The 23,379-nt window shown below is 40.4% G+C and overlaps 4 protein-coding genes across 5 annotated transcripts; 2 read left to right on the forward strand and 2 right to left on the reverse strand.

The window, feature by feature from the left end:
* The first annotated feature begins 1,887 nt into the window (after positions 1-1,887).
* On the forward strand, positions 1,888-4,775 carry ccdc36 (coiled-coil domain containing 36). Of its 2 annotated transcripts, XM_079340612.1 has the most exons (8): positions 1,888-2,055; positions 2,208-2,273; positions 2,423-2,561; positions 2,892-3,028; positions 3,139-3,187; positions 3,283-3,367; positions 3,658-3,773; positions 3,868-4,775. In XM_079340612.1, exons 2-8 carry the CDS (start codon positions 2,221-2,223, stop codon positions 4,606-4,608), a joined length of 1,320 nt encoding a protein of 439 aa, XP_079196738.1. In that variant the 5' UTR covers positions 1,888-2,055; positions 2,208-2,220; the 3' UTR covers positions 4,609-4,775. The 2 variants fall into 2 exon arrangements, with proteins under 2 accessions (XP_079196738.1, XP_079196737.1); XM_079340611.1 differs by lacking the exon at positions 1,888-2,055 and having other exon boundaries at positions 2,186-2,273; positions 3,868-4,774.
* Positions 4,776-4,926: 151 nt separating this feature from the next.
* Positions 4,927-11,371, reverse strand: kbtbd12 (kelch repeat and BTB (POZ) domain containing 12). Its single transcript, XM_079340609.1, has 8 exons — positions 11,287-11,371; positions 10,355-10,398; positions 9,475-9,593; positions 7,814-8,946; positions 7,467-7,737; positions 7,211-7,361; positions 6,884-7,081; positions 4,927-6,762 (listed from the first exon to the last, which is right to left on the reverse strand). The coding sequence occupies exons 4-8, from the start codon at positions 8,884-8,886 to the stop codon at positions 6,593-6,595; spliced, it is 1,863 nt and encodes a 620-aa protein (XP_079196735.1). The 5' UTR covers positions 8,887-8,946; positions 9,475-9,593; positions 10,355-10,398; positions 11,287-11,371; the 3' UTR covers positions 4,927-6,592.
* slc26a6l1 (solute carrier family 26 member 6, like 1) lies at positions 10,583-17,356 on the forward strand (the record flags this gene model as incomplete). Its single annotated transcript, XM_079342453.1, has 19 exons — positions 10,583-10,722; positions 10,806-10,945; positions 11,257-11,367; positions 11,450-11,625; positions 11,701-11,865; positions 12,491-12,643; positions 12,902-12,984; positions 13,099-13,246; positions 13,373-13,486; positions 14,006-14,083; positions 14,246-14,341; positions 14,475-14,581; positions 14,708-14,777; positions 14,852-14,944; positions 15,587-15,697; positions 15,935-16,366; positions 16,690-16,744; positions 16,827-16,972; positions 17,211-17,356. 19 exons carry the CDS (start codon positions 10,583-10,585, stop codon positions 17,235-17,237), a joined length of 2,445 nt encoding a protein of 814 aa, XP_079198579.1. The 3' UTR covers positions 17,238-17,356.
* Positions 17,357-17,435: 79 nt separating this feature from the next.
* On the reverse strand, positions 17,436-22,418 carry p4htmb (prolyl 4-hydroxylase, transmembrane b). Its single transcript, XM_079340610.1, has 9 exons — positions 21,597-22,418; positions 21,427-21,508; positions 21,115-21,305; positions 20,885-20,981; positions 20,143-20,305; positions 19,844-20,029; positions 19,502-19,592; positions 19,222-19,345; positions 17,436-18,461 (listed from the first exon to the last, which is right to left on the reverse strand). The coding sequence occupies exons 1-9, from the start codon at positions 21,927-21,929 to the stop codon at positions 18,244-18,246; spliced, it is 1,485 nt and encodes a 494-aa protein (XP_079196736.1). The 5' UTR covers positions 21,930-22,418; the 3' UTR covers positions 17,436-18,243.
* Positions 22,419-23,379: the final 961 nt, after the last annotated feature.

A 23,379-nucleotide genomic window follows, 5' to 3' on the forward strand; every position in this document is an offset into this window, starting at 1 on the left:
ACAAAAAGTGTACAGTATAATGATTGTGTTGTTCACTTCAGCACACAAAAAAAATCTAAAAAAGTCAGAGCAACAGATGAGCTGAAAGCTGAAGACATCTTATTCCTGAGGGAAAAAAAAAAAAAAAAAAAAAAAAAACCTACAAGGCTGCAGTGGATAGAGTCCAGGAGCGCCCCCTGCCGGTTGACCCAGAGCTGTTTTCAGGAGCTCTGATAGACCAGATACCTGGGCTTCAACATCTGTAACAAGATGAAAGATGTTCCCCTACACTCATGTTATTCTTGACTCAAACACTTCTAAACCGAAGAAGATCTGACCTGTGGGAGAGCAGTAGAGCGACGGCAGCTTCCTGATTATCCTGAGAGATTTAATTATTTCTACTCTGTCCTGGGCTCTGAGGTATTTAAGGGACTCACAGCTGGGACGTTGAGGTTGGAGATATTGGGAACTGGGTGTGTTAGCAGAGGAAGGCAGTGAAGTAGTAAAAAGTAGTGTAGTGTACTATTGAAGTAGTACTACACATTTAGTTTAGTTACAGTTCATCATGACAAAGCTTGAGGCATTAATGAGACTTTGCTTTAAGCCTACATACTTACATCCAGCTGTCTGTCAAGCTCTCTGATCTCTTCATGCAGCTTCCTCATCTTTATCTGCCTGGCTCTGCTGCTTGTGGTTCAGTACCCCCATGAAAGAATGGATTGATTTAGTACAAATATACCACTCACAAGGATCAAAATATGAGGGTTACAGTATCCTTTGTTGACCTTCTCTGCATCCAGGCTTGATGTCCTCACCATCAACCTCCTGTCAGTGACTTAAGAGGAACATTTATCCTCTGTTTACATCCAGTCTACTCTATGCTGTTAACACACACAATGAACAACACAGTACACTGATACAGTTATAGAGACTTACTTGCTCCTCTTCTCCAATTAACACAGGAGGGGGTGGCTGCAACAGACTAATCAAATGTCAAATGTCACAATTGTTAATGTTAATGAGGGTCACCTACCTTTAACCTATGCCGTCGATAATGGGCCTGGAGGGCCATCTTCTCAGTGAAGTCTGGAGCATTTGGTCCTGTTAGCTAAATATTGGAGATATAGTGACATGCACTGGAAACTTTTGAAGTCATCAACATGGTATAGCTTATATTAACTTATCACATTAAATTATGCTTTTTTTGTTTCACTTTTAGGCTACTTATTCCCAAGCTTGGCACGTGGGTTTGATCCATATTGAAAGTGATAAGTAAAAAAAAACATATAAGCCAAACTATACACACAGATAGAGAAGACAAGTTGCTTATGATGAGTTTTCATATTCTTCTATGATGTTTTGCTGCTCAAGTTACTGCCTCAGGCCAGTATAGGACAGGAGGACAAACTTCCCTAATGGGGCCCCATATGACAGCACTTACTCGCAATGCCCTGCTAAGTGTCACGTAGCAGGCATGCATTATTGCTGTGAAAATAATAATAGACAATGGCTGGAGGGGCCTCCAAGGAATTTTTGCCAAGAGCCCCAACAGACCGTAGAAGCGCCCCTGTGTCTAGTTCCACTTAACGGTAGGCCTACTGATTTGGTGATTCAGCGTTGGAGGAACGGACTAACCAGCCTTCAATCGTTACGTTAATTGAATAATGTGAACAATTACGTTTATTTATGAGCTGGGATCAAACCCCTGGCTTTATGGTTTAAAAAACAACGAAGTCTGAGATAACACATGCTGATAATGAGCAACGTCCACCCCGAAAACTATGTTATATCCATGATAAATTGGCGACATAAATTCAGTGAAAGATCTGTTTAATTAAAAATGTCAAAAACATCACATTTGTTCCTTTTGGTCTTGTTTGGTCTTGGCTTTTTCACAGGTTCCTGAACGCGTCGGCCTGGGAAGTCAGATGGCGGGAAATTAAGAGAGTCTCGAGCACATTTCATCTTTATCAGATGACATCGTGAGGCGTAATATTTCTATGAATTTTCAGTCATCAATCTGCCTGTTCGGGTTTTACTCTCGGAAACAGCGAAAAAAGGTTCAAGCTGTTGACGGTAACTTCATTTTAAATGGATTTTCTTTGAACTAAATAAAACTAGTGAATCGGTTTTTTAGATGGTCCGATTCAACAACTGTCACATAACTTGTCTGCTTAGAAAGACATAACTTATTTCATCTTCTATTAACATGTTATCTTTACTGACAGGTGACCAGACGCAATGAGTCACATCAGGAACATTAAAGAAATGCTCAACATCCAGCCAGGCATCAGGTTAAGTATTAAATGATGTGTACTAAGCTAACCTGTTATAAGAAAATACCTACTTCATGGTGCAGTGTTTTCTGTGTGTCTCTGTGTTTAACTGATGTGTGAGTCGAGACCTTAATCATCATATCTGTTTGGGGTAAAATGACCGACAGGAATATGGCTACAGGCGGATACTCCACTTTTACAGACTCTCAGATGTTCTTTGGGTCCCAATTTTGGCCTGAGAACTCTCTAGGTGCATCTCAAGAAATGAGCTTGTCATCCAGGACCTCCCAACAAAGTTCACAAGAGGTACCCTCAATAGACGTGTGAAATATAAATGTAGTAGTAAGATAAAATTAAAGGACCATTTCTCGAGAGTAGAGGTGATTGGTTGGCATCATTGATCGATTATTCTATGTATACCTTTCTAGGTTTTTATATTGTCTTTTTAAAATCAAGTTACAAAACAAGTATTGAAGTGCTCTCTATAGAAAGAGAATAATCCCACTTAAAGTACTATGGTATTTATAAGTAGTATTCATGAATCTGCTCGAGGAAAACGTTTTTACCCGAGTCTAGAAACTGATATTAATTCTGTAAAAATCTCATAACCTCGTTTTTTTTCTTCTTATCGGTAAGGGAAGTGACCCAAAGTTTTCAAGCAGTTATCACACCAAACCTCTCCTGCTTGGAGACTTAAAGGACAAAAGCAAAGCTTTTGGATTACTTGATAAATTTGAAGATGACAAGAAAAAGGCCAAAGAGAAAGCAGACAGGTACTTCGTTATGTCTGGTGAAACTTGCCTTGGGTTTCCAAGTTGTGAAAAAAGAATCACTGACTTATTTCACTCAGAAAGCTTTAACATGTATTCATTTACTTTAACAGTGATCATTTGATTAAAGAATTTCATCATATTCGAGACACTCTGTGCAATGTAAGTTATAAAAGGCATTTATTCTGTTGTTTTTACAGTTAACTGCTCGTCTATTGATTGATTGAAGTTATTACAATATGTTTGTTTTTTTCCAGATCCAACAGCTGGTTGCTGGTACAGAGAGAAACACTGCTGTGTGCCAAAACGCCCTTGAAAGATTTGATAAGTTTGGATCAACATGTAAGTTATCCACTTTACAGATGTTTCTTTTTCCTGAACCTAAAGACTGTGGCACTCAGGAGGGAAAGGGTCAACAGATATTTCTTGTTTCCTGTAGATGGCGCCCTTTATCCAATGTTTAAACATGGTAACTTATATCCGCTCTTACTTTGAGGGTTTTACTTTAGTGCTCTATGTATTTAACGTTTACTGTTTTATTTATTGTGAAATATTTATTTAAGTTGACATTAATTAGCAAAATTGTAAAAAAAAAAAAATTCCAATATGTTTTTTTATTTATTTTTTCATAGTGCAAAATAACCTAAGTAGTCTTCAAAGTAACATTTTGCAGCAGTTTGAAACGTTGCTGGATAAAGTGAACTCCCAGAGAGAGATTACAACAGAACTGGAGCAGAAGGTACAAAAGGTAAGTCATATGTTCACAGTCTTAATCTTGCCGTAACGAGTAAATGTTGCATTTGTTGAGTCTTATTGTTATTGTTTTTAATCATTTACTGTAGGGTGGAGAAAATACAGCAGAACTTGGTTCAAACCTGCAAAGCTTAAGGAAAAGTCTGGAGTGTCTGAGAGAGGAGCAGGAGAGAGAACGACACATGGTGGAAGAGGCTCTGAAGCTGCTCAGCACTTTGGTCTCAGAGCACTCAGCCAAACCCAAACCTGAGGGAGTGGTCCACAGTGCAATCCAGACTTCACCAGGGCCCGAACAGCAAATATCCAACATCCTGCTGGACGACAAGCTTCAAGCCACACAGCTGACATGTATATCTAACAACCTTGAACACGGCCAGACGAGTGTTCTGCCTCCGAATCCCAGCTGCATTGTAGGAAAAAGGAAATTGTCTACGAAAGGCCAGAGCAGACGCAAAAAGAGGCCGTTGGTGCTTTCACAGGCGAGTAAGCGTACAGTCAAGGATGAAAACAGTCAGCCTCTGATGAACTGTGACAAACAAAAAAATAGTTCTTTACCTCTCTGTGAGCGCCATGATGTGAACACAGTGAAAAACAAGCAGGGCCTAAACACAGGCTGTCAAAAACCGCTGAACAGGGAGACGAGATCCAAAGCTACAGGATGTGTCATCACCCCGCTCAGCTTCTGGTCTCAGGACAGCAGCAGCTCTCTGTGCCCCACAGGAATCGAATCAATGTTAGGGAAGGTCACAGCAGAGTCCAGGCCAGTAACCCCAGAAAAACCAGAGAGCTTGTGGCAATTGTTTGACATGGATTCAGAGTTAGGATTTTGAAGTTTGATGAAAACATTGGTGTTCCCTTTTAAGGTTTATAGGGAAATTTATTTATTTATTTATCTATCAACTGTTACATAGTTCTGTATGTAGATAAATTGTGTTGTCTTGAACTTAATCTGGACATGTACCATAATAACAATTAACCGAAGAAACGTGTGACCCACAAAACACTTTTTACAAAGTTTTAAAAATATTTGTTTCTGTATAAATATACTACTGACTCAACATAAAAATAAACAGACATTTGCAAACAATTCTGAATTATTTTTAATTATAATCATTAGGTACTAAATTTATTCATTGAATCATTTTTGTTTCGTAGATATTAATCCTGATTTTGTAAAGAGACCATTAACCTCGTAGTTGCAGCCTTTACAATTTCTTTTTACCCTTTTTTTTCTGAAGACTTTCTTTTGGGCTTGTTGTGCCATTTATCAGAGACACAGTGCAGTGGATAGAGTCGGAATTATGGCAGAGAGAATGGGGAATAACGTGGGAAAGGGGCCATAGGTTTGGAATCAAACCAGGACAACCCCCCCCCCCCCCCCCCCTTTGAGGACAACTGACTGCACAAGGGGCACGCTAACCAACCACTAGTCCACCAGCACCCCGTGCAGCCATTACAATTTCATCACAAGCGTGTCACTAATGTCCCGAGCAACCAGGTAGAGATGCTAACGTCAAGTACAGTTAAAGGGTACATAATGAGTGGTTTAACTACAACAACCCTGTTCATAACAACACTAAGGTACGTATACATCACCTGAGTTTTTATCTTGCTTTGGCAAGTAGGCAACAAAGACAAAGTGGTAAAATATGATCTAAAATATTCACCTTTGATTCAGGAGCAAGTCTGCCAAAGTCGATTTACTGTTATTATACATTTAATCTCAAGGTAGATTAAATAATTCAAAAACTGTATTCCATTTAACCATAACTGCAATAACTGTTTGATTGGCAAATTATTTCCGTTTATTTTCAAGCACCAATACGACACGTTTTTGTTTTCAGGTGAATTGTTATTGTCTAACCCACTTGGTACCTTAGCAAGAGTTTAGCTGGCGCCCCTAGTATCCAACCAATTCTACCGCCATTTACAATGTTCATACACTTAAAGAAAACTGGAATACAGCTTTTTGTTTTACAGGTTTTCTTTATTTAAACTCACTTCTTGCTTCTGATAAATCTGCCCTGCTCCCCCACAAAGCACAGGTTCACGAGCAGGGAGCAAGATAGTTTGGACTTTTTAAATGAGAAATTAAAGGTATTTTTTGGGGCTGTCATGAAACGTGGATAATTTTGTAAAAACAGTTGTAAAATTGACGCTTTCTGGGCTTCTTTTGTTAGATTATAGAGTAATGTCATGAAAATAACATGAAGCGAAAGACACATTTAACTTTTGTTCTTTACTCATTTCAGGTGCCAGGGCGCTATAAGCATTTGCTGATACTGCCTATTCCCTGTGTAGCTTCAATGCACCAATTAGTATGTCATGTAGGAAAATGAACTAAATTCATATGATATACTTACATGTATTAGCAGACTAATCAATTCTGAAAAGGTCACATTTGCCTCTGAGAAATTGGTGATTACAACAAAACACTTTTTTTAAACATTTCTTTGACAGAACTAGTGATATAGAAAATATACAGCTGATTGATCAACGATGGAAATGGTTGCATCTCTTTTTTTTTGTATACTGTACCCTCTCTCCTGTTGTCTAATATCAGATATGTTTACCTATTTATTAACAGTTACAGGTTTCAGAAGACCTATCTCTGCAGATGATACACAAAAAAACAAACAAGAAAAAACGAATCATATTTACAAACTGTTAGTGCTCTCTATTGATGTGCGAATCGTTAAGCAAGGCTGAGATCTTTTTGCTCTATACGGTACCTTTGGCCCAGCAATAAGTGCATTAATAAGTCATTCTGTCACTGCTGCCCTTGACAGACTTTGATCTGATCTGACAGAGGCATCACTGTGTAACTAAGTCTGCAGGTGGGGACATGAGTCCCCTTGGGTTAAGATTTGCCACCAAGCAGACGTCATAGTTGTCATGCATCAGAGCGCGTCGAGCAACCACTGTCCACCGTTTATCCCATGGATCTAATTCCAAAATGTCCTTTGTTATGTTATCGTGACGACCTAAGGGAAATTAAGACAGGACAAAACAGTTACTTGTCAAAAATCTTCAGAACACAATTTTCCCCTCGGGGATTAATAAAGTGTAAAATGAAATAAATGGATTTGGATCCTCTTTTATTACCTGCTCCTTTGTAGTATCCACACACATAAATCTTGCCTCCCACCACTCCTGCATTAGAGGCGGTGGAGTGCAGTGAGAGTTGTGCACATGGGAGTGGAGGTCCATCCTTCCAGTAATCTCCGGCTGGGTTGTAGATCTCCACAGCATCAAGGCAGTGTCGTGATTGCCCACAGTCTGCTCCCTCACATCCAATACCACCTGTAAGTTAAGTTGTTTTCAAATAGCATTATTCTTTAATACTCTCTGTTTAAGGACCAATATGGGGCCTACTGTATATAGGTGCCCCAAAATCAATACAATAAAAAAAGAAGTATATTACAATCTTACCAATCACAAATATTTCCCCATTGAGTGCCACAGCACTGCAGCGGTACTTTGAATACTTCATGGGACATAACTCTGTCCACTTATTTGTATTTGGATCATACTCCAGGAGGCGATTACTGAGACGGTCAGGGTCGTCGTCCATCCGGTATGACTGGATGGTTTAAGGGAAGGCATGCAACAAGATGAGATAATGTCAAAGTGGAGCAGCAATAAATGTGAAGACATCAACACACGTTTAAAGATGACTTGACCTCACCTGGGGCGTTCGACCACCTATCACATAAAGTCGATCTTTCATTCTGACCACGCTGTGATAGGCCAAAGGCAGAGGTAGGGGGGCTGCACTGCGCCAGGGACCACCCTGCAGAGACCATCGCTCCACACAGTTGGTTATTAGAAGCTGATTCTTTAACTTCATCTGCCCACCCAAGAGGTACAACGTGTCACCCAGAGATCCCAAACCGTACGAATCACGGTACTCTGCTGATGTCAAGAACTCCCAGGTTCCTTGGGCCTCCACTCGGTACCTAGAAATCCAAAATAACAACATCAGTTCCATCTGTGTGGAGCATATAATACAGTTACAAAAAATGTCTTTCTTACCTGTAGACCTCAACGGTCCCATCCTTCTGACGGGCTATTTTGCGTGCGCTTGCTTCTCCTGCTACTATGATGTCATTTCTTTCAGTTACAACCCCAGCACACACATAACCCAAAGACTCTGCATAGCGAGGTGAAGTGATGTAGTAGGTTCGACCTGTGGATGGAGCGTAGCAAAAGCTGTGCTCAGAGTAGTTTCCATATCTTGACCTTATCCCATCAGTGTCATTGCCGACACAGAGCAGCAGATCTGTGGTCTCCATGCCGTAGCGCAGCTTTAGTTTGCGTGCTGCAGCTGTGGGATGCATCCCTGCAGCCCCCAACGCTTCATTGAGAATCTCCAGACATTCAGCATCAGACAGCAGGGCCGTATTCCTCTTCATAGCCTCTCTTAAATAGTCATGGTTGATCAGTGGCAGGCGGACCTTCCTCAGAAGCTCTGGAAGATGCAGGACCCTGACCTCTCTGTCGCTCAGAGTACTGTGCTTGGCCCAGTGAAGAACCACATCCAGGATAGTCTCTTCTCGTGTTACATTTAAGTCATCAGAAATAAGAAGCCTTCCAAGTTGATGGGCCTCCAGCTCCAGGATTTCCTCATTTTGACAGACTTGGACAAAATGCTGCCTCAGGAAGCGCTGAGCATGGTCAGCCAAGTCCTCTGCGCCAAGATCGCGGGCAAAGTAGTACACACCAAGGCAGTTGGAGGCATCCATGTTCTCTGTCATATGTAGCTGACAGCGAGTGAAGACTTCATCCATCTGAAGCAGGAAAGCTGCAATGGAGATGCCTTGTACATTGGCGTTAGTGAGAGGAAGAGCTGAGCAGTACATGTAGTTCAAGAGAAGGGATAGGCTCTCTGCTGGGGTGTCACGCAGGAATATTTCTCTGTTGTTGCACTCACGCAGGCCACACGTGAACATAACGCGAAAGTATGGGCTAAAGGCAGCTAAAACAACGCGGTGACAGGGGAAGCTGATGCCCTCAGCAACCAGCACCACATCTGTCAGATGTTCAGTTTCCCTCATCTTCCTCAGCTGGTCAAGCAGTGCCAGCCCATGTTTGGCTGTAAGATCCATTTCAGATTAACTTTTCAGTTAGAAAATGTCAGTATGTTTTTAACACTCAGGAGGTTTTCTCTGAATAACAAAGACAAAAAAGAGGGAAAGAAATGTCGAGCATCAATTCATACTCTATGCAACAGCAGTTTAATAAGTACATGCAATGGAAATATAACTATGAGGACATAGTGGAGTAGTCAAATTCTGATTGAATATATACAAATGTAAATTTATCAACATAACACTATTCATTGGATAGGTTACTACGATGGAAATGTGGATGAAAAAGGAGTTATTATTGTCTCACTTGAGGAACTATTAAGATTCATTCAGAAAAAGAACAAACATTTTAAGCATTACAGAACATTTCAGTATGTCTATCTCTAACATTCTTATCCTTAAAATAACAAACCTATATAAAAGTTTTTATGAGGTCATGGACTTACCAAGCAGACCTCAAGGTGATACACATTTTCATCATTATCCTTACAATATAAAACAAAACAGTATAAAAATGCTAACATGATTCATAATACATGTGCCCTCCTTCTTTGTTCGAAACACAACTTCCCAAACAATATAAGATAGTTTCTGTGTTAGTCTTACCAAAGTCATCAGTTCCTCTTGTCGGCTGCTGATGTTTGTCTAAGAACTCCAGCTAATGTCCATTTTTCTTTGCATCAGGCTTTACTGTACGTGTTGTTGATTTTGTCAAATGTGTCTGCCTGGGGGGTAAGTAAAGGTCTGAGCATTAGCAAGAGACAAAGATATGTACCCCCTCTGCGGCTGTGGCCCTCTGAGTTACTAACCCAAAAATAGACGGTGTGTTGTGGAGGCAGTAAGTGGGTCATGGGAGTTTGAGTGATCAGGAGAATGGACGTTTTTTTAGCCAAGACACTGACAAATATGGAGGAATTATTTGTGCTTCTCCTTCCCCAACATATTAAAATCATACTGAACTTCATTTTTCCTGTAATTTTTGTATGATTGCCTTGGTCACATGTAATGCATCTCTGGAATGAAACATTGCTCCCTGCTTGGATTCAGATTTCATGACAGTGCTCTCTTAAAGGCCCAGCATGTTTAATGCCCTACATGTCAAAAAACAGACCTCCTCTTTTTTAGTATCCATCATCGTTCTTGTTTATTTCATGTCAGCCATAATCTGCTTTGCAAACTAACTGTACTTATCATATTTAATTTAAGCACAACATCTGACTTGGTAGCATTATGTCAAATATTGATGGAGAACTTATAGGTTTTCAAGATAACTTTTGTACGTGAAATATTTTCAGTATTTTGTTGACCACCAGTTCCCAGAAAGACTGGCTTGGCCGCTGTCATTTGCCTTTAAGGTGTCCTGTCATGCTTCATTAGCTTCAGTTTTGCTTGTGAGTTGGAAAATTGGAAGGATGGAAACACGCCTCTCAAATATCTATTGAAATTTAACAGAGTTAATCTTTTTCCTCTTTAGGACTATACTTACATCCTGTGCTTCCTGCTGTCTGACATTCTTGTCCTGAAAAGACACTGTTCACAACATCCTGACTTTAGTTCAATAGTAGGTAAAAGAATATACTTATGCTCATACAGTTGTTCTTGTGTCAAGTAGTACAGCAGCATCAACTTCTGGTGGACATTGCAGTAACTGAGAGTCTTTGGAATTAATCTGAAACATTTAAGAGTGAATAGGGGGTTTTACACATTTAGCCAAATGGACTATCCTGGCAAATCTGGAGTATACAAAGTGGAGAGGGAAGTGCTGGATGAGCAGAGGCTGGAAGAGTTAACGCAGAGAAAAGCCTACGCTGACAGCCATACTTCTTTGAGCAAACGGCTAAAAGGCTCTTTAAGGTAAATCACATTTTGTGGCTTGATTTTTTTGAAGCAGTTTATTTTTGTGTCCTCTAGAGGAGTAACCTTCAACTCTTTTCCAGATGCACATTACCCCGACTGAAACACGCTGTGCTGAGCAGCTTGCCTGTGTTATACTGGCTGCCCAAGTACTCGATCTGGGACTACGGCATGCCAGACCTCATCTCTGGCATCAGTGTAGGCATAATGCATCTGCCACAGGGTACGACATTAGTCCTTCACGGTTGAGTGCATTAGACAATATTGATGGAAGATTTTTTTTTTTTTTTTTGTCTCCAATTGAAGCTCTCATCGTGATTATAACCAGTATGACTTCCATGACATTAGGGTGTATTACAAAAAGTTTACATATTCAATAACACAAAAACTGTGACGTACATGTAACCTCACTGTGGAAATCAGTTAATCTGCTTGTGATGCTTGATTTCAAACAGTTAAGCATCTTGAAAATATTTAGTTGTGTTATAATATTTATCAATTGAGAGAGGTGTATTTAAATTCTGTTTCCCACAGGTATGGCATATGCATTGTTAGCTTCCTTACCTCCTGTTTTTGGCCTCTACACGTCACTCTACCCTGCATTGATCTACATCTTCTTTGGAACATCGCGACACATCTCCATTGGTAACTAAAGAGAGAAACATCATTATAGAATTGCAATAACAGCCTCTGTGACAACGTGCTGTTGTCTTTTTTTTGACTTTAGGTACATTTACTGTGCTCAGCATCATGGTGGGTAGTGTGACAGAGAGACTCGCCCCAGACAGGAAGTTCCTCATAACAAATGGGACCAACATCACCGCAGAAGTGGACATAACTGCTCGAGACTCGTACAGGGTGCAGGTGGCAGCTGCTACCACTGTCCTAGGAGGATTAATTCAGGTCTGAACATCCTACAGGATTCTTCATTTTATTGTTAGCTCCGGCAAAACTTACACATGGATGACTGCTTCATAGGTGGTGCTGGGTTTGGTGAAGTTTGGATTCGTAGGAACGTACCTGTCTGAACCCTTGGTGCGAGCTTACACAACGGCTGCTGCAGCTCATGCTGTTGTTGCACAACTGAAGTACATCTTTGGGGTTTCACCAACACGAGTTAGTGGGCCCTTGTCACTGGTCTATGTGAGTACTGACAAGGTTTTTTTTTAAAGTAACACCAACACAAGTCTTTAATGCATTTATGTTTTTTATTGAACACTAACCAGGAAGTTTTTTGAGGTTCTTTTTCTTTCTTCTTCTTTAAAGAATTGACTGCGACCAGTATAAAAGGAATAACACTAAACCAGTTCAGATTCGTTGACCATTGCAACTGACATTACTTTTTTTTAAATGTCTGAATCTAAATTAATTCTATATTTAATCCACCAAAATTCACAAAATGTTTTTGATTTAAGGTCTTTAAGCCAATGAAAGTGTTCTAAATCAAGTAAGACCTTACGAACCTTTAAAGCTATTCTATTTAGATTTTCTTTTTCAAGGATTTAACTGTTTTCTGGATGTAAAGGATGTTGACCTCAGTCTCATCAGATGAAAAAAGGGATAAAAGGGAGATCTTTTTGGGGTCTGAGCTGGCTAAACACCTTGGAGAATATCTTGGAGAATAGGCTGACAACAATGTAAAAAAATGCAATTTTATACTTTATTTTGTCTTAAAAAATGATACCCTAATATTTGAAGATTATAGATGTGTGCATAATACATTGAGTTGTAAGCCAAACTCATCTCCTGCCTTACTCTCTATTTTCAGACTCTGAAGGATGTTTGTGCCTTGCTGCCGCTCACTCATCTTCCCACACTGGTGGTCAGTGCTGTGTCCATGGTGTTTCTAATCGCAGCAAAGGAGCTCAACTCTTTCCTCAGTCCAAAGCTGCCAGTGCCTGTTCCAGTGGAGCTCATCACAGTCAGTTAACACGCTCCTGATATCATCACCTCTGTGCTGCTGTTGCTGATGATGCAGCACTGAAAAAGCCCATACAGAGGAACAAAGCTGCCGAATCAGCAGTAGCTCCAGGGCCTCTGGTTACGTGCTGTCCACAGCAAAAATGAGATATTTATGGCTAATAATTAAATTCACATGTGGTTTATGAATAACAAGGCTTTTAACGATAAAGGTTTGAACTGCCCTGTCTGAATTGTGTGTTTCTTGTGGTGGCTTTAGATTGTGGCAGGAACATTAATATCATCCTATGCCAATTTGAACGGCAACTACACTGTTCCAGTTGTTGGAGAAATTCCTAGTGGGTGAGCGTTTGGACTCACATTGTCTTATTGGTAGCCTACTATGGTACTATACTATCATATTCTCAGCTTGTCTGGTACAAAACTGTTCCTTCCTCTGCTCTGCCTCTGCACCAGCCTACTTCCTCCAAGGGTCCCAGATGGGAGTCTTTTTGGAGAAGTTATTGGTGATGCTTTTGCATTGGCCATTGTTGGATATGCCATATCTATTTCCCTTGGGAAAACATTTGCATTGAAGCATGGATACAAGGTGGACAGTAACCAGGTAATCTATATTCTCAATTCATTTTCTTTTTCTGTCAATAAGACATTCTGGTTTGCTTTGTTCTGTTTTTCTCCTTTTTGCATCCGCCTGTAAATTCTCTGAGCTCTGTTTTACTCTGACCTATAGGAGCTGGTGGCACTGGGTCTCAGTAACACAGTAGGGGGCTTCTTCCAGTGTTACGCCGTCTGCCCCTCCATGTCTCGAAGTCTCATCCAGGAAACCACTGGAGGAAAAACACAGGTGAGAAAGACATATTTTTGGCAGCGTAATTGCAAAAAAAATTAGATACAGATACAGTGAATATAATCCAGCTATTGATGACTGAGGTGGTTTTAAATAAGAATCATGTTTAAATGATTATTTCTGAAAAAAGATAACACAAACTGATCTCGACAACCTTAAACTAAGCAAAAACTTTTTGGTGCCGGAAATTGTAATCAACAGTCAGCTGAAAAAAAACTTTTTGCAATTTACTCAACAGATATTTTGCAAAGAGTGACCTGCATACCTACGGCTGGTCTTATATCTGTGCTTTACATAAGTGTGACAGCAGAGATGTGTTTCATTTCCTTCAAAACAATAAACAAAATGAATCCGTTCGTTGGGATGACTTTAAGGTTACCACTGAGCAATCATATAGTCAAGCCATTCTTTTGATTATATACTTATGCAGCTCTTCTAAACACAATACTAATGCTTTCATACCATGCTCAGATGTTTCAGTTAAATAGGTAAAAAAAATCTTTTGTGTCCCTGTAGATGGCTGGCGTGGCCTCGGCTCTCGTTGTGTTGGTGACCATACTGAAACTCGGCCCTCTCTTCCAGGAACTGCCAAAGGTTGTGCTATTTCTTTACTCCTTTTCTTCACAATAACACTTTTTGCCATTTTTTGATATTCACAATTTACGTTATATTTTGTGTAATGACATACATTTGATTGGCCTCATTCATATTTCTGTGTGAACATGAACATTGTTATAACACTTGTTCATGTTTCAGGCTGTCCTTGCAGCAATTGTCTTTGTAAATCTGAAGGGCATGTTCAAGCAATATTCTGATATCGCTACACTGTGGAGAAGCAGCAAGATCGATCTGGTGAGAGATGTGACATCTACTGTCAAATCTTCTAAAATGAGCCTGTAAATAAACTTTAACCGATTGACTGTGGTGGTAAATCTTGATTCCACACTAATAACAAGTAATGTGATTTGTCTTTTTTATCCCCGAGGTTGTGTGGTTGGTCACTTGGGTGTCAACAATGTTGTTCAATCTGGATCTTGGCCTGGTTGCATCCATCATCTTTGCTCTGCTTACTGTTATCTTCAGAACTCAGATGTATGGCTCCTCTATACCTCATCATTGTGTTCCTCTCACTTCAGAAGCTCTTACATTTGTATCTGTCACATTGAATAAAATGCTGCGCACAGACATTTTACACATGCAATCACTTTGGGTTTTCAGGCCGACATATTCTGTTCTGGGAAATGTTCCAGGCACAGAGCTGTACGTGGATATAGAGACACACAGAGAGGTAAAACTGAAGGAAAAGAAGCCATAGAAGCTTTTAAATCTTACTTACAAAGATGTCTGCTTTTTTTTTGGCAGGCAAAAGAAGTTCCTGGTGTAACTATATTTCGCTCGTCTGCGACAGTATATTTCGCCAATGCTGAGCTTTACCTCGAGGCTCTGAAAAGAAAGGTTTGTTCTCTTTCTAATACTTACAGATCAAGTCACATTTATTGTTAATAAATCTATCGATAATGTCTTTAACAAGTTAATTTTGATGCCAAAAAATGCCAGTATATGTTAGAAATTAAACAATTGTTAATTACAATGGAACAAATATATCACTCACTGTGATTGAGAATTAATTGTGAATAATTTTATTTCAATATTTAACCCATTTCACTCTCATTCAGTGAAGAGAAAGGAGAAAAAAATAAAAAGAAATGAATTACTCAAATATAAACTTTCAAAAGATAATCTGGGGGAAAATCTGAATCAATTCAAGCAACAAATTAACAGTGTTGGTCATAGTAGCAACAACAAGGGAAGGACATTGAAATGTGTACAGCAGCCACATTAATCTTCAACGGGTACCTTTCATTGCCTTGTGTTATTTAAATGTAAGAATCGCACTTCATTGTCATTTGTGAGAAACAAAAACAGCAAATCCTCACATCAGACTCAGGAGAAATCTTTGGCATGTTTGCATAAAACTGACAGAAGATATAAATCGATGACTCAGTTGTTTCAGCTCTACTCATCATCAAGTCAGAAATATGTCCCCTTCTCCTTTTACATGCTGCTTGATTTCTTTTTTTCTTTATCCTTTTGCAGAGCGGGCTTGACATCAGTAAAATGATGATTTACAAGAGGAGGCAGGAGGCCAAACAGAAACGCAGAGAACGGAGGGCTGAGAGACGAGCAAAAAGACGAGCCAAGAGAGAGGTAATGTGCTGGAAATCACTGCAGTGACTCTTTGGAGCTAAGGCCTGTTTGTTACTCATTTCTCCAACCTACATGGTACAATTTGCTCCAAATTCGTGTGTTAAGTTTACTATACGGATGTTGTGTCCCTGCTGTCACACGGGACAGAAATAGATGATCTAAGGCCAAAAAAAACAAAATTGAAAATGCTCCAGTACTTAACAGATGTCTGAATCATTTCTTTCTTCTACCACTCAGCAAATACAAGCACAAAAGGCAGCTAGGCATCTCTCTGCAGCACCAGTGATCTCTGTGGAGGAGGAGGCAGGAGGCTGGGGTGACACGTGCATGGACGAGAACATAACAAATGTGGAGTTGCGGGACTGGACTGAGAGGGAGAACAGTACTGTGTTTGTCATCCCAGCCACTCCTCAAACACCAGACGGTCAGTGTAGATGGGAGTACCTGAAGGGAGGAGATCCAGACTGCACCAGTTTAGGGTGGATGTCTGAGCTCCAGGACGGGGACACCACCACCCTGGGCTCAAGCACTGATGACACGCTGAGCCGGGACCTGGAGCGGATGTCCCTCGGGTCATTGGGGAAGTGGACCTGGGACATCCACTCCATCATCATCGACCTCTCCACAGCTAACTTCATCGACACTGTGGCTATAAAGACTATAAAAAATGTAAGGGCTAATGGGGCTAATATTTTTTAAACAGACAGACAAATGCCTTTTTTCACGCATGCACTCCTGGAAATGTCGCTAGCTCACTCACTGGCGGCGCTACTGAAATGGGAGGTTTTTTTTGTTTGTTTTGTGAAAAACACTGACACTGTTGCAGATTGGTCTTTCTAAGTTATATTACCCTTGATGCTACAATGCAAAATAAATGATTGGTCTTCTTTGGGTTAGTGGCATTTATTGGGATAGAAGTCTCAAAACAGATTTTGTAAATTGTTGATGCAGAGGTAATTCTTAATAGGACTTTTTTTTAAACATTTTTACAGATTTTCCTGGACTTCAGTGAGATTGATGTTGATATCTACCTGGCTGGTTGTCAAGGTCAGTGAATACCATCTCACCTCTTCAAGTTCACAACAGGAACGACAGGCTCAAAAACATCATGGCTCTTGTGTCTCCTCAGCCTCGGTGGTGGAACAGTTGGAGCGTGGTGACTTCTTCTCTGAGAATATAACAAAGAGACGCCTTTTTGCCTCTGTCCACGACGCTGTGCTGCACTGTCTCAACAATCGTGGAGCGACATCGTTCCCCAGATACAAGCTGTCAGTGGTGAGTATGCGCTGCTGGTGTTCAGGGTGCACCATGTTTGGAAGTGCTAATGTTAAAACTCATATTTCATGTCAAGTAATTTAGCAGACAGAGAAGCTGCTTGTTTTTATGTAAGCACATTTTATACCGACAGTAGGTAAATAGTTCAATCAAAGTGTAACTGATACACAAAAATTATTTTAATAAACTTAACAATTCAATTCAGCTTACTAACTTTCTCATATGTGTTTGATTGCAGGATACATACGTGGAAACAAAACTTTAAAGACTACAACCTGAACAAGGGATGCATGATGGGAATACCACAAATCTTCCATGAGAGGGAATCAAAGGCATTGAAACAAATAATATCACTCACTAATAAAATACTCTCATTTAAATGCTCATGTACTTCAATACTGATTCATACTTACTTAAAAAGATGAAGATGAAAACTAAAGACAAACAAGCTCAAATAAACTTTTATTCAGTGCGGGAGAGTGATACAGTAACGCTTAGAGGAAAGAAATCAATAATTAAATAAGCAAAATGAAACATTCAAATATCACCCGTCTAAAAAATAATCTGGCAGAAAATCTTAATAAATTCAAGGAAAAAAACAAGGCAACATGCATCACACTGACAGTGTGTGATTCCTTTTTTTGGTCATTGTAGCAACAACAAGGAAGGACAGTGAAGTGTTTACAGCAGCCACTTCCATATTCAAGTGCAATTTTTGCTCAAAGCAAAAGCTAATGCATGCAAAGGATTTTTTTTTGTCTGAACTCCTTAAAGCAACAATATGTAACTTTTTTCACCTGTAAATAGCTGTTTCAAAGGTGGATTTATTTGCACAAAATCTGGTACTGTTACTGTACCTTGTACATTTATATTTCCACATGAATGTGCTTTGCTGGGGAGTCTAACGGCACTGTGCACTATAAGCTTGTCTTATGACAGTGCAGCTACACTCTGAGACCTTCAGTGGCCTCACTGTGAACCAAACCAAATTACTACATATTGTTGCTTTAAATGAGTTTCTAGTGCAACATTCCTTTGATGGGAAACTATTATAATAGCAGACTAATGAAAAAGTAAACAGGATCCAAATATCCTAGCGACATTTACCAACAGCATCTTTTAACAGTTGCATAAAGCCCCTGTGACCTCATTCCCTGAATATATTTTGTCTCTACATACTGGCCACAAGGGGTGTGTGAAAAATGTGTGCACAGGACCGAAGAAGGCTAGGTAGATTTCATTTTTCTATAAATATACATTTGGTTGAAAAGCTACAAGTCTTGATGTACATCAGAACTCTGTGTGTCCGGGTTCAGGGTCAGACCCTCCTCATCGTCATCCTCTGGCTGCTGTGAAACCAGCTGCTGGTAACGAGCCTGCCGCTGGTAATCTGGATCAATGTTGATCCATTTATTGGCGACCCACTTGGTGCCATGTGTCACCACACAGCCTCCATGCAAAGCATATTCATCCTGTTCTCCTACCCATCCTATTGAGGGAGAGAAATAACAACACATTTCATATTGTTGTCCTTCATATCATTTCTGTATTTTGAAAGGGTTCATGTTGTTTTGGCCATCAAACACAAGACTTGAATTATTTAAGTTTTTATCTAAATTTCATCTGTCATTGGACAATGGATAGTTAATCAAATAAATATAAATGAATTCACTGATTTCAATTGCTGATCTTTATTGACAGAATGATGTCTCTTTTAAAAATAAATCGTTCCTCATGGGCTTTAATCTCATTTAAACATCAGCTTCCCCCATGGGCCTGAGTGTGTCCCACAGGACAGGGGGAAAAAAAATCGACTTCATATTCTGCATTTTTGGCAGTAAGCTGAAAGTCCCCTTGGACAGTAATGCTGGACCACCAGTTTGGTCCAGACTAAGTATGATCTTTCCATCAAGTGGCAAATACTAGACGGCTACATAATATTAATATAATAACTGATGAGCATCAAGGTGTTATCGTTTTATCCATCCTGCTGTGTGAACAAACAGCTAACAGCTGCTACCATGACTATAGTATCGTTTATTTAATAATTCCATGATATTGTGATTATATGTAACGGACATTGTCTGAGCATTGTAAGTTTAGGAGATCATGTTGTTCATAGTGTGTGTACCAGAAAAAATTAGAATATGTTTTACATGAAAAATAGATAACATGAGTACCTGCTGATTAACATTTTTCCTGCAACATTATGTTAGTATTTTTTTTTAAACTTCTCATTTATTGCCTACCTTTTCCATCAGAGAGATAGTTGTACCAGAAAACAGCTGTCCCTTTTGTTGGCTTCACCCTCAGATTACTTTTGTCACAATTCCTTCGGGTGTCCATGAGATCGATGTCGTTCTGTATGAGAGCCTAAAACACACACCCAAACTCAGTTATGCACTCTGTTTATTGTCAGACCCGTGCAACAGCTGAAAAACTTGTGAGTCAACACAGATATGAAAGACATGCAAAGTATGTTCACAGGGCTCTCTGTGCACACTTCAGGACCGACACACAGCTACGCACCACTTCATCATAGGTCCTGTTGTCTGCCACAGGGAATGCGGTCTCCCCACCCCCCTCAACAGAGTTCAGGTAGAAGAGAACTGTGATGTACCTGGGTGTGCAACACAGATTTAAATTGACATACACACGCACGTATGGGGGCAAACACAGTAACACATATACTTTACAGACACTTGAAAACAAGTACACACATTCTTCCACATTCACAATATGACTTCACGTAAGCTCACATGCAAGCTGTCATGATGGGATGTCAGACTGGTAATCACGCTGGACGTTTAAGAGTTTTTTTTGTTGAGAAATGTCAGTCTCTTGCAACAACTTGCACTCCAGTGATCTCACCTGCAGGAAGTCTCAAAAGGGGTGGAGGTGTTCGCAGCGAGCCGTGTGTGTGTGCAGGCGGTTTCAGGATACACAGGTCCACTGTCATGGTGGGCGTGGTAGTGTCCTCCCTCCTCATAGCGAACCACCTGAAGAGGCTCACTAAGGTCCACCAATGAGGGTGGGAGCCGAGTGAGGCGAGTGACCCTTTAAAAAACAAACCAAAAAGTAGGAAAACAATCTTGACGTTGGAAAGTATAAGAAAGCCCTTCTACTACGGTTCTTAATCTTAAATCAGAGAACATATTTCGTCTTCCTACCTGGTCTTGAGGTCCTGGAGGACCTGGTGTGCTTCTTTGCCCTGGTACAGCCATGTGTGTCTGCTGTTCCTTACCAGCTGACTCCTTTTCACACCCTGCTGCATCAGGAAGCGCTGGAAGGCATCACTGCTCAGAAGTGTAAACTCCTCTAGACTCAGCAAACCTGTCCAACATAGGAGAGTTTAAAAATAATTCTGATTTAGCCTATACTTAACTTTTATTTTTGCATAAAGGAAATCATTCCTAAATATTCACTCATTATAGCAACCATTACATTATAGCAGTAGCCCGTCTTTCAATATTAGCACCTTTTGTTCAGGGACATTAGTTTTCTCTTACGGCTTAGTAACATAAAGTTGAATAAATTGTATACAGATGTTGGTTTAAAAAAGAGCTGTGGATTCCAATAAGACATGTTTAAATGACTGCTGATTTGACTTAAGGACTTATTGTCCAAATACTTTATATCACTTATGTAATCTACAGTCCAGTGACTACGTGGCACTGGGTATTCTTGTATTCTCAATGCACCAATAAATCATGAAAAATCCTTCAAATAAAACAATCCAAGAGGTTATTAATCATTAATGACGTTTATGGAAAAAAAAGTATGTTACAACCAAACATTAAAGCCAACACTCTTCCCCCTGTTTGACTCTCCTGGACTACTAAAACTACATTTCTAATAATTACATTATAAATAAATACATTTCTTAAGTGATGCCATAGGGGGATTTCTTACCGTTACCATCCTTGTCAGCTTTGAGTCCAGTATAGATTTCTTGCAGATTCTCTGGTGTGAGCCAAATGCCGTCCCTCACTCGAGAATGAGTCAGTATCTGTCAGAGCAGCGATAGTAAAATATGACTTAATCAAATCTGAGCTTACAAACATACATGCAGTGCATGTATGCAGTGCATAGATGGCACACACACTGGGGCCTGTGTGCTCAGTTCACAAACTGACATACACCTCATGGAGCTGCAACTGTCCATCCTGGTTGATATCCAGAAGGTTGAAGATCTCCTCTGGGCTCAAGTTGAGCTCTTTGGCCAGCTCTTCCTGCCCCTCTTGCACCATCAGCTGGCTCTCCATGAGACCTTTTAGCTGTGCAAGCTGCATCACAACGCGGCACTCATCCTCGGACAAAAAATTAGGGATCTCTGCAGAAATAGTCATAAAAAAGGAGGGAAATCTCCTGTTCACTCTGTTGCAAACATAATATCCACTAAATTGCAACCAGTTGTATTTTTCACATTTGTTCCTGAATGTTGTGGCTCTTACCAAACAGCAGAGGTTTCATACTCAGAGTCCGCATCTCGTGCACTTTGCCTGGCACCAGTGACACCTTCTGCACATGTCCCACCTGAAAGATTAGCCGGAGCAGTTTGTTGATTCTCTAGGTTAACGTGTGTAAAATAAAGGTATAGAGAGTAAATCACGGAGTGACTTACCCGTATTCCCTCGACTCTTGTCAGCGAAACATCGCGCAGAAAGTCGGGCTTTGATGGCGGACGTCCCGACTCAGTGCGCTGGTGGTCACGGCTGGGAGCATCACGACTCCGGTTGGCATCTTCCTGTCCGCTGATGTAATGCACGTAGAATAGCAGCGCAATAACATTAATGATGTAGACGTGAAAAAACACCATCACTACAACAAAGTAGGAGCGTGAGCAGACGCTGCTCTTGGGGCATGAGAGGCGCTCGCTTGGCGGCCGGAGCGGCAAGGTCGCGCCCCCGAACGGACTATTATCCTCAGCATCAGGGGTTTCCTGGTTGTCAGTCATTTCCCGATACTTCTTTGGATGTGAAGTCCATTTGAATAAATACGCGTCGCGAGGTAGCCTACATAGCAAGTCAAATTAAATGAAACAACGACTATTGCTGGATAAAAAAAGTAGCCTAACTGCGCACTAACAAACTGATTGAGGGTTCTTGATAAAACTGTGCTCGTTTAAACTGAGAAGTCAACTAGGCTACCAATGGCACTGTGTCGTTGTGTTTTAGTCCACAGACGGCGGCGCTGCAGCCTCGCAGTCTTGTTTACACTGCAGCAGTCCCAGTCTGCAGCGGCTGCAGAGCCCTCTGCGCATCCCAAATCACGGCGAAGCTCATCCAAGAAAACCCAGCCCGAAACCTGATCTGGAATCAATCAGCCTTTAGTATCAACGAGACCTGACGTGTAAACAAAGGGAAACGCCAGTCTGTAGTGCATCCTGTTTTGTATTGCAGGATCCTCGTTGACAGCAGTAGAATGCAGCGCGTACAATGCTGACCTCTGGTGACCCAAACTAATATCACAATTCTGTCTTTCTGTTATGCAGTGATGCAGTTACTGTTCTCCGCATTCAGGGGTTGTCAGTATTGTCTTGTATTCAAGTATCAGCGTTTAGGATCTGTTTTGGAGTTTTTGGAGAACCACTCCAAAGTCCTCAAAGTACTACTCCTTTTAGAGAGTTAACGTAGCCTATGTCCTACTGCTGCCAATGTAAGCTGTATGTTTTAAGCTGCAGACATCACTTGACTAAGAACAATTCTGTATTTATTAATACAGCCTATTTTTAGGACCAACCTTTTGATATATCATTTGCGTTCTTTGTGTGCTTTGTGGCACCTGTATAGGCTACAATACTAATAGCTTATAGTAAGGTGGTCAAAGATATGTTTTAACAGTCAGTCATTTACTGGATGTAATATAAACACAAACCGGGCAGAAGATTACAATGGTGAGTACTTGCTGATATTCTGTGTTGTCTATATGGAGTCATTTGGCAGTCACTTACAAACCAAATATTAGATAAAATATCGTCCCATGTTACAGCAATTTTAAGGGTCAGTCCATGTATATATCTTTGAAATATATTTTATATAAAAAAAACTGTTAGATAGATAGATAGATAGATAGATAGATAGATAGATAGATAGATAGATAGATAGATAGATAGATAGATACTTTATTGATCCCGAGGGAAATTCAGGATTATTCATTATACACCAGTCGACATAAGGAAGAGTTTAAGAACAGTCTTCTAGTACCAACCAGAGCATAATGGATTTATGAATAGAAAACTAGATTACTGATTTTCAGGGCAATGTATGAGGCCATAGATTCCGACTTGTTTCAACCTCTGTCTGTCTGTCAGACAAAGGATCAATAAGTCAGGCTGACTAGACTAACATTCAACCTAAAACCCCCTCTAGCCTTAAACTCTCTCGATACTGGATGATGCAGAGGGG

The sequence above is a fragment of the Symphodus melops genome (genome assembly GCF_947650265.1).
Source record: "Symphodus melops genome assembly, chromosome: 4".
NCBI classification, from domain to species: Eukaryota; Metazoa; Chordata; class Actinopteri; order Labriformes; family Labridae; genus Symphodus; species Symphodus melops.